This window comes from Falco naumanni, chromosome 1, assembly GCF_017639655.2.
Source record: "Falco naumanni isolate bFalNau1 chromosome 1, bFalNau1.pat, whole genome shotgun sequence".
NCBI lineage: Eukaryota > Metazoa > Chordata > Aves > Falconiformes > Falconidae > Falco > Falco naumanni.
The window spans coordinates 89,512,204-89,526,235 of NC_054054.1; the positions used below are offsets into that span (position 1 = coordinate 89,512,204).

The 14,032-nt window shown below is 44.6% G+C and overlaps 1 protein-coding gene across 8 annotated transcripts in view; it reads right to left on the reverse strand.

Moving 5' to 3' along the window:
• Positions 1–1,433: 1,433 nt before the first annotated feature.
• Positions 1,434–14,032, reverse strand: part of SFI1 (SFI1 centrin binding protein) — a 32,122-nt gene continuing 19,523 nt past the window's right edge. For 6 of the 8 annotated variants that reach the window (XM_040604753.1, XM_040604768.1, XM_040604776.1 and 3 more), the window contains 17 exons: positions 13,465–13,643; positions 13,151–13,226; positions 12,281–12,376; positions 11,774–11,850; positions 11,013–11,115; positions 10,426–10,522; positions 9,602–9,762; positions 9,087–9,161; positions 8,736–8,810; positions 8,180–8,356; positions 7,231–7,472; positions 6,158–6,253; positions 4,727–4,988; positions 3,898–4,042; positions 2,993–3,116; positions 2,207–2,309; positions 1,434–1,673 (listed from right to left, as the gene is read on the reverse strand). In XM_040604753.1, the coding sequence (XP_040460687.1) occupies positions 1,566–1,673; positions 2,207–2,309; positions 2,993–3,116; positions 3,898–4,042; positions 4,727–4,988; positions 6,158–6,253; positions 7,231–7,472; positions 8,180–8,356; positions 8,736–8,810; positions 9,087–9,161; positions 9,602–9,762; positions 10,426–10,522; positions 11,013–11,115; positions 11,774–11,850; positions 12,281–12,376; positions 13,151–13,226; positions 13,465–13,643 (2,196 nt within the window). In that variant the 3' untranslated portion in view covers positions 1,434–1,565. The remainder of the gene's footprint in view (positions 1,674–2,206; positions 2,310–2,992; positions 3,117–3,897; positions 4,043–4,726; positions 4,989–6,157; positions 6,254–7,230; positions 7,473–8,179; positions 8,357–8,735; positions 8,811–9,086; positions 9,162–9,601; positions 9,763–10,425; positions 10,523–11,012; positions 11,116–11,773; positions 11,851–12,280; positions 12,377–13,150; positions 13,227–13,464; positions 13,644–14,032) is intronic. The other 2 variants (XM_040604783.1, XR_005829460.1) reach the window with 2 other exon arrangements.

The following is a 14,032-nucleotide window of genomic DNA, read 5'->3' on the forward strand; positions in this document are numbered from 1 at the left end:
TACCAGGGGCTGAAAGCTCTATGCTGAAGCTTCATCCTACAGTAAAACTTTAGAGCCTCTTTGTAACTTCATGTCAAGAAGAGTTAAAAATCTTAACACCTTGGATCTGTTGAATGTGGCACTATATGGCACTGATAGAAACTGGTGCCAAAGTGAAGAAGAGGAATTGAGTTTTAAGGCAATGTATCAATTGTTTTTAGAGAATAAACTTTTTCAAGTCCAGGTACTCAAACATTTAGAACTGACTTTGCTGTCCAGAGTTTATGAAACCTGCCTTTCTGCTCTTTGAAAGATTTCACGTATTACTTCCTTGCTTGAGCTACGTTTCTGCTGCTTCAAGGAGATGGTAGGCTTCGACCAGCTCCGATTTCCTAAAGAAAAAACTTTTCTTTGTATGCACTGCAGAAAATAGAATATAATTTTGTTGTACAAATGTCTGGTTTGCCAAGTCCTGTATGCTTAGCTTGTCATCAGGAAAGAAGGGATGATAAACTGCCTCAAAAGTGATGTAGCCCAGCCATGACACAGATGATGGTGGCTGTTTGGGTGACAAGCAGGAGAAAATTCATTTGGCTCTGAGAGTCAATGTTTCCTCACTTTACACAGGGGGGAGTTTGAAAGCTTGAAGTGGCTCTCAGCCACCTATCTTGTTACACTTCTTGGCATTAGCAAGGTTCCTCCTGCAGCAGTATATTACCATCTACACGTTATAGAAATGTGCACTTTTTTTAAACCACTGAAAGTGAGAAAAGACTAAGGCAAACGTCAACCCCAAGAGGATAAAGCTGTGACTGGCCTTCAATGGCACTTTAACAGTAGAAAGCAAATTTGTTCCAGTGAATGAAAGAACAGACAACTGGATCTTTTCCCCCTTTGCCACTGGGCACCGATGGCATCCAGAGACAGCCAAAGCAATTTAAGCTTTAGTTTCTTCCTACTCAGCATCATCATCCACAGTATCTGAAGATTCCTGTTAGTGTAGTAACAGAGGACAGGTTACCTGATGTTTGCTTTACTAGAAATCTGAGGAGGGGAGGATTCAGCATGCAAGTGGCTTTTTTTGTGATGGTCTTAATACTGTGCAGAGCTAGCTAATTAACAAATATTACTTGTTACGCAGTTGTCAGCAACGCGCCCTGGAAGTGAAAGCAAAGTTCCTAGTGGGTACTGATAATGCTGTGAATTTCTCCTGCATGGAGAATCCATTTAATTCAACTGTATCAGTAGCACGGTATTTTTGTATGTCAACGTGTATGACTTACTGACATGAACTCATTTAATTGCAAACATTTTGAAATAAAGAGTCTTATCAGTGTTGCTTATCTTTCTGAAGTGTCAGGGTAAGCTAAACTAGGTACTGTGAGCACAGTGTGAGGAATAGTAGGCTCCTACTTGGTTTTTAACCAGTACAGTAATAAAATAAAGCAAGCAAAAATATTTAAGTTCATTTATAAAAGAAAAATGCCATATGTAGGCTAAGAGAATGTATACATCTATTCCATCCTCCCCTGCTACAAAAGGGGCAAAAAGTCCTTCCCATGAGCTGAAAAATGGGTTGAAATGGATTATGTACCCAGAGCAGTCTGGATGTCACGCAGGCGGGCAACCAGGTCCTGCACGTGACGTCTCTCTTTCAGTCGTGCTTTGGTGAGAGTGTCAATCCTCACCTGCAGCTGAAAGCAAAGACAGTTGCATAAGCTGTTTGTACAGCAGGACAGCGTTCAGGCTTTTTGACAGCAAATGAGCTCGAGCAGAGCAGCCTTTGTATTACCCCATGAAGAACAAGGTAAGTGACAGGGCTGTGTCACCTGGCGAGAGCCAAGTACTGGCGAGCACTAGAGACAGCAGTGCAGTACGCGCACACACAGCGGTATGAACCTGGGGACCGAGCAGTGCAGGTGCAGTCACTGCAGTGTAGCTGCGCTGTCCTGAGAAACCACAGAAAAAACCCTGAGCCTGCTGTGGAGCTCAGAAATAGCCTTGGCAGGGCCTGTTTGAGCTGGAGGTACATTTCTGAACCACGAGGAAGGTGCATCTACACAGCAGTGTGTGCTGCTCCCCGCTTCTGATTACAAGTTTCCCTGCTCTTGGCACTCCGGGAACAGCTTACTATGCAGTTCCTCACAACTACCATCAGCCTTTAGGCTAAGTGCACAGCATAGCGATGGTCACTTAAGTAACTCCAGTTTGTTTGGCACTTACACACCTGTTCCAGTTCTTCCTGAACTCCTTGCACACCATCTTGATCCTCTGGTTGCATGCTTGTTTCTAGCCACTTCTGTAGAATCCGTGCCTGCTGCCAACAGGACCTGATAAAATGGATTAGAAGGATTCTTATCCCAATTAGTAGCTCAACAGTCTAAGCCAACTTAGCCTTGCAATTGATACTTGCAACTAAGACCCAATTTTTTGTCTTAAACAAGTGAATGGTAAAAGTTAAAAAAAAAAAAAAATGCTGGAAAGCAGAGAAACCTGCCTGGAAACTGGTGTTTCCGTTTCCTACTCCTAGTTCTTGACTTCTTCCGCCTCTGACTGTTGAATCCCCTCCAAGCCCCATTTTCTTTTGAGCATTTTTGTAAATGTTTTCTTGTTCTAGCAGAGAAGTGTTCAAACACCAGCCATATTGTCTTTTAATTGACAGTTGGAAAAGCGAAGCCTTTACTCATGATAAAAGAGCTAAAAGTTAAATTTCAGCTTCTCTGCCACGTTCATTTGTACTGCCTTCAGATTACACCCAACGATATCCTTGTCATGCTTTCTCCAATAGCTGCCAAAGGTATAATTAAGCCACTTGCTAATTACAAAAAGTTGCACATGTACTCTCTCCCACCTGGAGTGACCTCTGAAAAGAGAAAAAAATCTCTAGAACTTTTCTCGGTTTCATTCACAGTTCTGTTGTGAATAGACTGGTTATTTTCAAAGTAGATACAAAAAATGCAGTATTGAGCTGGCAGCACAGAGAAAGGCTGGCTAAAGGGGCTTCTCAACATACCTGAGTTCCTGCTTCCTGCTGAAGTAGTACTGCATCTGCTGCTGGATGCACTGGAGTTCAACTTCCAGCTTTCTCTGCGACACCGGTTCTTGCCTGGGACAGTGCTCGCTTCCTTCCCCTTCAGCTGAATGGAAGACAGAAGGCGCAAGCAATGGAAGCAGAGCAGACTGCCGCTGCTGCTGCTTATGAAGGGAAGTCAGGTTAACAGACGGGGAACATTCAGTACTCCCGAGCCCTTTTCACACATTTTGTCACCCTGAGACATGGACCTATTCACCCAAACTATTAGGGACAGTGAGGGGGCAGGAGTCCTGACAGCGTTACAAGCTCTGAAGACTCAGATTTAACATACAGAAAGAGGTAAGAAATGTTCTGCTCTAGTGAACGGTTTAGTACTACAAATGCCGTTCTGGCCTACTCGTGATTTAGCTTTTTACATCTCTAGAACTAAGTAGTGAGTCTGGTGCCACGAACACAAATTCCATGTCCTTACGTCATTAAAAGCACCACACTCAGAGGCACTTAGACACCACTGTCCCCTTTACAACTACATTGTAAGTACAGAGAAAACGTGGAGAACCTTACTGAGTGAATTCTTCCTTCCTGCAGTGAGTTCTGCTGCGCATTCAGCCTCATGTACAGGAACGCCCCAGCACTTGAGCGCGTTCTTGCTGAAAGGAGTTGGCCCCTAGCACTTCCCATCCTTCAATCCCTACAACAGGGCTTTAGGCCCCGATTCAGCAAAATCCACAAAACTATTTCCATCCCAAAAAGGAATGACCGATACCCTTCACCTCCTGATGCAGGCATACAAGACTGCCTTGTCTCCCTTAGGCTTTGTGGAGCTGACTTGCACATATTAGAGGAAGACACACAACTGCTATGGTTTTGATCTGAGGACCTACCTGCAGCCTGGTGACTCCATTTTCCCACCAAGTCTTCAGGTGACAGCAAATGCGGCTGCAAGTGTGGTCGCCACTTCTCCGCAGAGGCCTGTTGATAGTCTTGGGAAGAGGCTCCTGCGTGACCACTGGCAGGCTGGCCTCCTCTCTACAAGGTCAGAATGACACTGCGTTTTTTTCCCTCAAAGGGTTTTCTTGAGTAAGCCCTACAAGCAGGCTGCACCTGCCCTACCCCGTCCTACTCCCGCTCAGACACCCCCTATAGTCGCTGAGCCCCTCATAAAATACCACAGAAGAAGCAGAGCTTAAGACGTTGGGCTCTTTCATTTCGAGCATGGAGGTATTTCATCAGATTAATGCCTCTCATTCTGCGTGGAACAGAGGAGCTTAACACAGAAGCACCTACCTGCAGGTGAAGCAAATTTCAGTTTTTGAGATTCAGTCATATCCACTGCTCCTAAACTAGGTTACTCTTAAAATGCCTGTAATCTGGTTGGCAAATTGTAACTGCCCCGAGCTATGTGAAGGAGCAGCACCCTCAAAGTCAATTACTAGGAAAAGCATCCAGCTAGGAAGGACACAAGACCAGGAAAAAAGGCACGAATTACAGTACAACACACATGTGGGCTGGTCAGCTAGTGAAATACTGCTTCAGACTGGTGGCAAACAGTTCCTGGGCATCCAGAGCCAGTTTTGGTCAACTTTTCAGATGACAACTGGCTCAGCAACCAGATGGGCAGGCCAGAAGAGTCGGGGGAAAAGCCAGCAACAAGCAGCATTCCTGCTGACGGTAGCCCAGTAAGCACACTTTTTCCTTTAGCAATACACTCACCATTCCTGCTCCAGCTTTCATTTGGGGCACAAAAGGTGAAGGAGACCACGGCTCTGGCCTCCCAGCAGTATGGTGCGTGTTGTGTGTCCACAGCGGTACCGACAGGGGAGCAGCACGTATGAGAGATGGACAGGAATGAGTGGTATTGCTCATTTGAGATAGACATTTACAGGTACTTTCTTCCAGCCGAGGTGCTGCCACCAAGTCCCCAGTCTGGGCAGCACATCTGTTCGCAGGTGTTTGCTGAAAGGGCGCCTCTGACCTGTAAAAAGGGGATAAGGTCACTCTACATTGGTACCTGTTAGTCTTGTGCTTTGCAGTCAGTGCAAAAACGGGGAATCTTGTTACTCCCTTGCATACAGCTTTCCAGTTAACTGCTTTATTATGCAGGGGAAACCCCACTTTAAAAAAAAAAAAACACAAAAAACAACAAAACCACCACCAAACCAAAACACCACAGCAGTTTAAAAACAAAAAAAGCAGCAAAGCAGTTAAGATGTCCATTACTCCTACCTGCCCTGCTCCAAATTCTCCACGTTAATCCAGGCCAAAACGATTTCTTTAAAGCTGTGAATTCAACCCATTAATAAAACCCTGCCTTATTTTGGTTTGGGGACAAGAGAAAGAGAGCAGCAGAAGCAGCAATCCCAGATGGGTTTTGACAGGAAATCTATGGATGTTTCCCTTCTCTAAAGCTAAATACAGAACAGTTTCACCAAAAAAAGTTCACTCTAAACATCTGCTTAAAAGCAATTTCAGCTTCTCTATGAAGAGCAGTTTCAGTTCCCTCACTTTCAGCGCTAAGTGACACCATAACTAAAACAAGTGCAGAGCACTCAAGACCATGAAAGCACTGCTTAGCTGAACGATTTCAGCAGCACAGACCTTTTGGGGAAAGTACAACAAAAAAAGCATCTCCTTTCAGAGCAGCAAAATTCGGCCAAGACAGAGAGAAATACTCAGTTCTGGCTCTGCATTACCAGAATCATTAACGATTCCCCAGCAGATCAGTTAAATGCAGACCCAAACCTGTTAAGCAGCAAATACGATCTATGAGCCAAAAAGCATCCTGCACAACTCTAACTTCCCAGTTTATGTGGCAAGATTGACAGAAAAGGAAACTTTACTTACTACGCCCATTAATTTTGGATGTAAGTGATGTGCCTTATTTTTCCATTAAAATCTCTCACTAATGAAACAAAAGGCCTGGATTGTCATTAGTTAAAAGTTCCGTTATTCTTGTCTGCTTCATATAAGAAACCTGAGGTTTTTAAGGTCACTATGGCCTTTGATAGCATAGAGCAACGCACAAGCCCGTAATTACTGAATGTTCTGTATTACAGAGGTAAGGGGATTTGAGGGGATAAGCATAGTGTAAGGCCCACTGTAAGTCACCCTCTTTTTCTTTACTTTTAAACCCAGATTTTCTACCTCATTAGAGGATGTGCCAGCAGTTCTTTGCTTTCTAGAGATTCCAGAAGGAAGTCAGGCCTCTGTGGTGCTAACCTTGCTCGTCGAATAGCATTTCTGAAAAGAACAAACAGAACCAATAATGTCCCAGATTCAGGATTATTTTCAATTGGTGTAAGTTGGCACTGCACCTAAATAAACAGTGCTATTCCATCGTTCATCCCTGCTCTGCAACAATCCCCTTCTACGCAATAATAATTTTTAAAGCCTGAATTTCAACCTGTATTAATGTTGCTATGTGGTTCATCGTATGAATGACAAGGAGCAGTGGATGGAACCGAACAAGGCAGAGCTACTTTTGGCAGCAGCGTAAAGAAATGTGAAGCTGTCACCTTATTTCCCTGTAAGGCTCCTCTCCTGGACTGAGAAGCTTCATGGAAGATTCTTCCTTGCAATTGCTCCACGAGCAGTATGAATTTTTTAAGGAATAGCTTCCCCAGGAGAAAGAAAGGGGCAAGAAGAAAGTTCAGTTCCTGCACAGCCAGGATCTTGGCATTTATAATTTCAAAAGAGCCTATACATTACTTCAGTGAGAAAAAAAAACCAAAACCAGAAGAGCTTCAGTGACAGCTCTAGGTCACTCAGGCAAAACAAGCTCTTATGACGGTAAAAGTCTCATCACCCACATCTTTCAGATGTTTCTCTGTGTAACTGGTCCTACAACAAATGACCAGCGCTCCATGAATTCATAGCTGTATACTGAGAAGCACATAGTGCATAGTATATAGCTTAGCTGATTCTACCTGTTGCTGATACGCAAGTGTAAAGTCACAAATTCTTTCATTATTTGTGGGCTGGTGTATACATTATGCAGCAGCTCTTGTCTAACTCTGCAATGCCAGCCATGTGATGCAGGGTCAGAGAAAGAGTTAGGGAAACTGCATGGGACTAACAGCCAGTGCAAAAACTTGGAAATACAAAAATGAGAGACAGATAGACTACATATATACTGAGGAAGACAGACAGACAACATACATGCAAAACTACTTATATGCACTAGAGAAATGCTGGAGGGACTAGAACTTCAAACTCACAGATCACTAAGAACAGAGTCCCCACCAGCAGGGTGAAACGGTAGATGACTACAGTTTGAAGTCCACGGCTCTTCCTCTGCTGAATGCCCTCTTGCCCCAGGGCTAACATCAGGTGTTTTAAACACCCCTCGCTTCTTCAGAGATGGCAGAAAAGAACAAGGCTTATTTAACTTCTTGGAGAGAGCCTTCTGTTTCCACAGCATGGCACAACGACACACTGACTGGTGAAGGTTGTAGGCTGCCTGCCAACACGAACAACAGTAGAGCATTTGATGGCTGAGAATAGGAAGTAACACCATGCCACCCAGGGAGAACACCGCAGAAAGGAACTGAGATTTCCGATGACCTCACACCCATACCAGCTCTCTAAGCAGGTTCACTGCAGTAACGTTTGGGCAAGGAGAATTAACTGGGTACTTCTGCAATGAGGTGGGCTGCACATTAGCAAACAGAGCAACTAGTGTCTTGAAAACCTGGAAAAGAGCTGGGAAAGCTGCCCAGGAGCAGGAAGAGAGCAATCAATACAGGCATCCCTATCTTCCTTTCCACACACAGGGCTGGGCGTCACTCAGAGGCAGAAGTGACACAACCCACATTTGAAGGTTTAAGTGGTGCTAAAGCTAAGACAGGATTAGATGCAGCCTCTGAGGCTTCATTCTAGCACAGAATTTAGAGACCAGACCTTAGCCGTACACAAAGGTTCCATCCAGCAACATTGCCTATGGTAGGAACTGGCCAGTTTTGAAACAGCTTAATTAAGAAAGGTTCACAATTACCAACACAAGTCTGAAGTGCTCTAGTCTCTGCTGAATGAAAGGACAGGCAAAAGCGTATGTCAGATCCAAACAAGAACCAAGATGTCAGCCTCCCAGATACATACATACACACACAGAGTAGATCAGAGCAGACCAGTCCTAGATATATCTGAGCAATCACTTGTCTCTGTCACCTTCAGCTGGTGCTGGCCTTGGAGTTGTGCCTGCAACTGTTTCATGCTAGTGGTGTACCTCAAGACCCGGGTTACACCTTCTCTCAGAAGAGCAGTGTGGTGAGCTCCTGTGGGTTTCTCAGTGCGATCTTCCTTCTGCTGTTGCTCCTTAGCAAATCTGAGCCAAGCACCAAACACCTACAACACGAACAACAGATAGCTGTGAGTGTTACAGACAGGTTCCGGGCCAGGGACTCCCCCTGCAGACAGGAACACCTTCCCTTCCACTGGACAGTAACAGGCAGAGCTACAGCAACAGGAGGGCACTATCGCAAGGACAAAAGGACAGGGATTTAAGTCAGCTGAGGCTGGATGGGGAAAAACACGCGCAAATTTTTTAATCGGATAAGAGGATTTAGGGACAATTTTCCAGCATCCTAAAATAACATATAGCACCCCAAAGATGAAAGGAAACAGATATTCAATGTGCACTCTTGCCGACTGCAGTCAAATCGGCAGTCAAGATCTGTACATGTGCAAATGTACCTGCCTGCCCCCAGCTCCCACAGACCCTTACCTTTCTCTGCAATGAAAGGGACCAGTGCCACAATGCTTGCACTGTCTTCTGCTCTTCCCATCGCTGCTGCAACAGCTATCAGGGGAAAAAAATTGCACAGCAACTAGGTCAGGAGTTTACATATCCCGTACCAGAAACACTAGCCAGAGCATCAACCAGACAGGAGCTGCTGGTGGAGCCACAGCAGAACAATCTACTCAGTTCACCCAGTATATATATGGCAAGGTGTCTCTTGTGCTAGTGGAACCAAAAATCCAGAAAACGTTTAAATAAATCTTTTTGGTCCTCATGTGTAAAATGGAATATGAAGAAGAAGGGATAAGGATACCTACCCAGGGAACAATTCATTACCTGTGTCTTCCAGTAAGAAAAGGAAGCTGAGCAAAGTCTGCGAGTCATTAGCTGATCTCCCCGTCTCTGTAGTAGCTGTAAGGGAATAAAACAGCGAGCTACTGGCAGACAAATCCCACTTCTCTAAGCCAAATGCTACTACAGAAGAACAGGTTCCAAACAGCCTTTGCCACCCTCCCTTTTCTCTACTGAGGCCATCCTCAGTATCTTAAGTGCCCTAAGGTGTAACGCCATTTGCAAATATCTACAAGCCCACCAAGGATCTCATTATCAGTAAGTGATCCCACACATGGCAAGCCCCGCTTGTCCTGTCTCATTAAGTCAGTTAGTTCTACCAAATCTTCTTCAGGCAAGACACAGGCACGTTCCTTCCTCCCCAACGCACAAGGCTGTCATGCTCCTCCTCAGCCACGACTACCATTCCCTTCACCAGGCGACATGACCTGCTCCTCCACACGGGAACTTGTAACTTCCCAGCCTGGGTCACTGGCTGGGAGGCTGCTGATCCTTCTCACCATTTTCTCAAGACACTGCTGCTGATATTTCTTCCATTCCGCCAGGTACTTGCGGAGCAGGTGCTGCTTGTGGTGCTGTACTGCCCTGTGCTGCTGTGCCCTCAGCATCAGAGACTCCCTAGTTAATTCCTTCCAGTGAAGAAACAGGGTCTGTAAACGCACTGTTAGAAGATAAATTAACTACTGTTGCAGAAGGAGACTTAATCTCAGAGAGTATCAAGTGATCAGCTGCCCTTTCAGACTGTTTCAGTTGTCAATACTCAGCACTGAGAGTACTCAGCACTAGGAAGGATTGTGAAACACTGCAGGTAATGGACAGTGAGCAGTGACTTGCAAGTCTTCCCTGCAGCCACTGACACTCTTTATAATCTTCAGGGAATCATTTGCCCTCTGTGCTTCACAGTTCTCATGTCAAGAACGTGGCAGGTACCATGAAAATGCTTCTAGTGTTTGAGGGCCTTTCTGTATTAATTACTAGAGAAAGGCTGAAGCAGTAACTGATGATTACTTGCACTGCCCTCGAAACAGAGACGGCTGAGCTTCTCACAATTAGTGATGGATAATTTCTTTCAGAAAGGGAGCGTTACAGTCTCTTACACAGACAAGGAACCAACAGAGCAGCTAAAGTCAAACAAGCAGCCTTCAACAGATCACTGAGTACCCAACTCATTCCCCGTTCTAGGGGGACGTCCTTTGTAGGCTTAATAAACCATCCAGTCAGATGTGCAGATGACACAAAAGACTGCCCTACTAAGCCACGTCTTTCTAAGGGTTGTGCACAGATAACTAAATCTTTTGAGAGTTTAGTATCTCCAACCGCTCACCTATATCCAAATGTTTTCTAGCCTCCATCACAGCTATCGCCTTCTGCTTACGGCAACACGCTTGTAGCAAGGCAGCGTATCTCCACTGTAGCAACACCTAAAGATACAACGCAAACAACAGACAGAAGACTGACACTGCAATGTTCTTTGGTAGGGGAAGCAACGCACTGCACGTTGCTGGCACCATAGCCATTTCCATCTCATTTTGCACATAAGGCTCAGCAAGACAGTGCACATTTCCTACAAATGAAATAAATCAGTATTTCAAAAGGTCCCCCTGGCATTTTTCAAGGCATTCTTCTTTTCCATCCATCTGCATGCTCCCCTCCAGGTAATACTACAATGCTGTATCATACTACTGGTTTTCCCTTCCTTCCAGGAAATGAGGAGAAAGAAAGGAAAAGAAAAAAAACACGAACGAACTCAGAGACAAGTTTCAGAGACACCTGTAGGAGGAGTAAAATGGCATTCCAACTTTTGAGACCTTTCTTAATAGTGGCTCTTAGATTAAGCTTTCGGTCCTTCTAATTGCATTACCTAACCCTTGCCTGAACCAGCATTTGTACTTAGACCTACACAGAGCCTACCTTGGACAGGATTGCTCTCCTGTAGTGCTCATCTGCCAGAGTAGTTGCCTTAGCTTCACATATGAGAGCAAGAGCATTTTCTCTCCATGTACACAGAAGCTGTCTGAAGGCAAAATATATAAAAAATCAAAAAACAAACAGAAGCCACAAAGAATGATTCTTATACAGTCATTTGGTACCTTCCCACTCACAGGAGAACCAAAACCAGCTGCCTTTATAAAGTCAATCTTGCAAATCAACTTCTGCCCGTTCAGGTCTCTGCTGAAGAGAAGGCAGTACAAACCAGAACACACCCTCGAATCCAGCTTCCTAAGCTGAGTCAGTCAGGCTCTGCAAGTGCCTCCAGTTGTACAGCATTAGAACAAATGAGGTAGTTAAAAGCAACTACAATCAATACAAAGTGATATTATCTTTAATCGCTCTCCTCATTATAATGCAAGACAGCCTCTGTATCTTCCAGGCTGTTTTAATTTTAATATCACAGCAGTCAGAATCCATGCACTGCATGGAATGGTAGTTTGCTGTCTGCTTATTCTGTCATGGGACTACACAGAGATTAAAAAAAAAGTTAAAGCAAAACAGATGGCAATCTAGAAAGGCTGACTTCTTAGCTAGATGACCTGCACAGAAACAGCAATGCATGGCACAGTCAATTCCCAGCACTAAACACTCAAAAATTTACAAAGATGGCAGTGAAAGAGAGTGCTGGACTGCAATGCAGTCACTTCTCTCTTGTGCTGCACAAGGAAACGTAGGCTTACCGCAGCTGTAGTCTGGTGTGCTGTTTCTCCTTTTCAGCTACCTGGTATAGAATGCACTGTACATTATGTTGGTAACTCTGCAAGAAAAGCAGTGAGAAGTAAAATTTCCCTTAACTGCCAACATCTTGGAGGAGAGAGGACATTTGGAAACTCTTAGCAGCAGCGTAGGAGAGTAGTAGCAGCAGTAAAGTAGAAGAGGATAAAAAAAAATGAGGTTACAGCCACTAGAATTGAATGCTGCTTTTCTGAGATGAACAGTCATTACACACTAGATCATGCTAGCTATTATATACACCCTTCACCAACGCCACAAGATTACATTGGTTCTTCTGCTCTAAAAAGCAATGCTAAAGCTTACACAAACATATCTACAATAGCCTCCATTCTACCTTGCACACTTGGTGTGTAAGTGCCCAGAGTGCAACAGCACGGCAGCCCTTCAGTTCTCAGTCAAACACTTAAGCACACACAGACAAGTCCCTCGAAGAAAAGGACATTCCCTCCTACCTTCCAGGCTCTCAAGGTCTTGCCCAGTAATGTGTGCTGATAGTGCGTGTCTGCTTGCACCAGCTTCCTCCATTTCTCACGCTGATGTCCCATGTACTATAAAGGGTGGGCAGGGTGGGAGGGGGTTAGATATGTACACGTGATGGAGGGAAAACAAGCAACAGCAGAGAGCAGAGGAAAAAGGACTGTTCCCAGTCTCTGGGAAAACTTCAGCCCTTTACCTTCCTGTAATAAGTTTTCACTCAAACTGGTGCTGCGCCCTGCTATTCCTGCAAAAGGCCTCGTTGAAGCTTTTTCCCCTGCCCTTTCTAGGAGTCCTCTTGAGGACTCATGCAATTCACTCAAGTTAACAGCTCTGGACCAACATACTAGCATCAACTCTAAAATTTTTCACAGATTCTCAAGACACGCTGCAGGGCACATCTGGTACCTCACATCATGGTAAGGAAAAGGCTCAGCATAAAAGTGAAGTGCCATCTGATAGCGCCTGCTACGACTTGTACGTGACTACAGGCCACACACCATGACCTTGCTGCAAACTCCTAACTTCAGTGAAGTTTTGAGAAGGTCATACACAGGACTGCCGAGGGACAACTGAATCACACTGACTCTGGTTACATTCTCAGGTAAACCTCCTGAACTGTAGTCCCATTCCTACTATACCTAGACAACTGAAATCAAGTCCAAGAACTCCCTCTCCTCCCTACACAATTCCTGTTCCACCCACACTGAACTGATTTTATCCACCTGGAAGAGAGCTTAGGAATGATTAGTGTTTAAAATAAACAATTTAATTTCTAGCCATATGGGCACACGCAATCTGAACATAACAAAAAGGATTCAAGCTCTTTCCCATCTGTTAAATCTCACCTCCCTCCACTTGTTCCAAGTCTGCTGCAGACATTTTGAATCGTGAAATCTTAAGGCTTGCACCTCCTTGAGCCTCCTATAAGAAAAAGAATTTAATTATCTCTTCTATAATGAATCCACATTACTGAACCCCTCTAGCACAGACCTGAGTTCACACTTCCTACTTGCAGTAAGTCATTTACCAAAAGACAACCTAGTAGATTCCAAAGCACAATTAGGGAGTCAGAATCACTGTGAATTAAATCCTGCTTTGACAAAAGTAGGTCACCACAGGGCCAATCCAAATAATTCTCCCTTCTAAAAAAACTTCTTACTCTGTTTTTCTCTCCTGAGTATTTTGCTTCCACAGACAGAAAGCCTTTAGCAGCAGCAAGCTACTGTAGTGATCTCTTGCACGAACCAAGCCCTCTTGCTCCTCCAAACGTGCAGTGGTTCTTCTACGCCAGAAGCACCAGAAGCAACGCAATAGCTGCCTTTCAAAATGAAGCACAGCCTATAATGAAAGAAGGTGGCAATGAATTCATGACAGAGGCCAGTTAAAAACAACAGAAGACAATTCCTTAAAGCTGACACGCACAAAACTGTCCAGTGTTTGTTTTCCTCTTCCCACGTTGAATAGCAACGGACATGTCAAAACACTTTTGCTGCAGGTTTATGTGAATGTGCTTTACAGATACCTATTCACATGTGGATGGAGAAACCGTTACCAGAAAACAGCAGGCCAAAGAGGGTAAAAATACAAATTGATAAGCAGCATGTGAAAGACTCCCAAGAACCGATAAGCTCCAGAAACCAGTCCTGTTGAACTCACAAGGACTGATAATCTCAGAACACCACGAGTCAACCATATCTGCACAAGGCCATCCACACACGCTACCATCA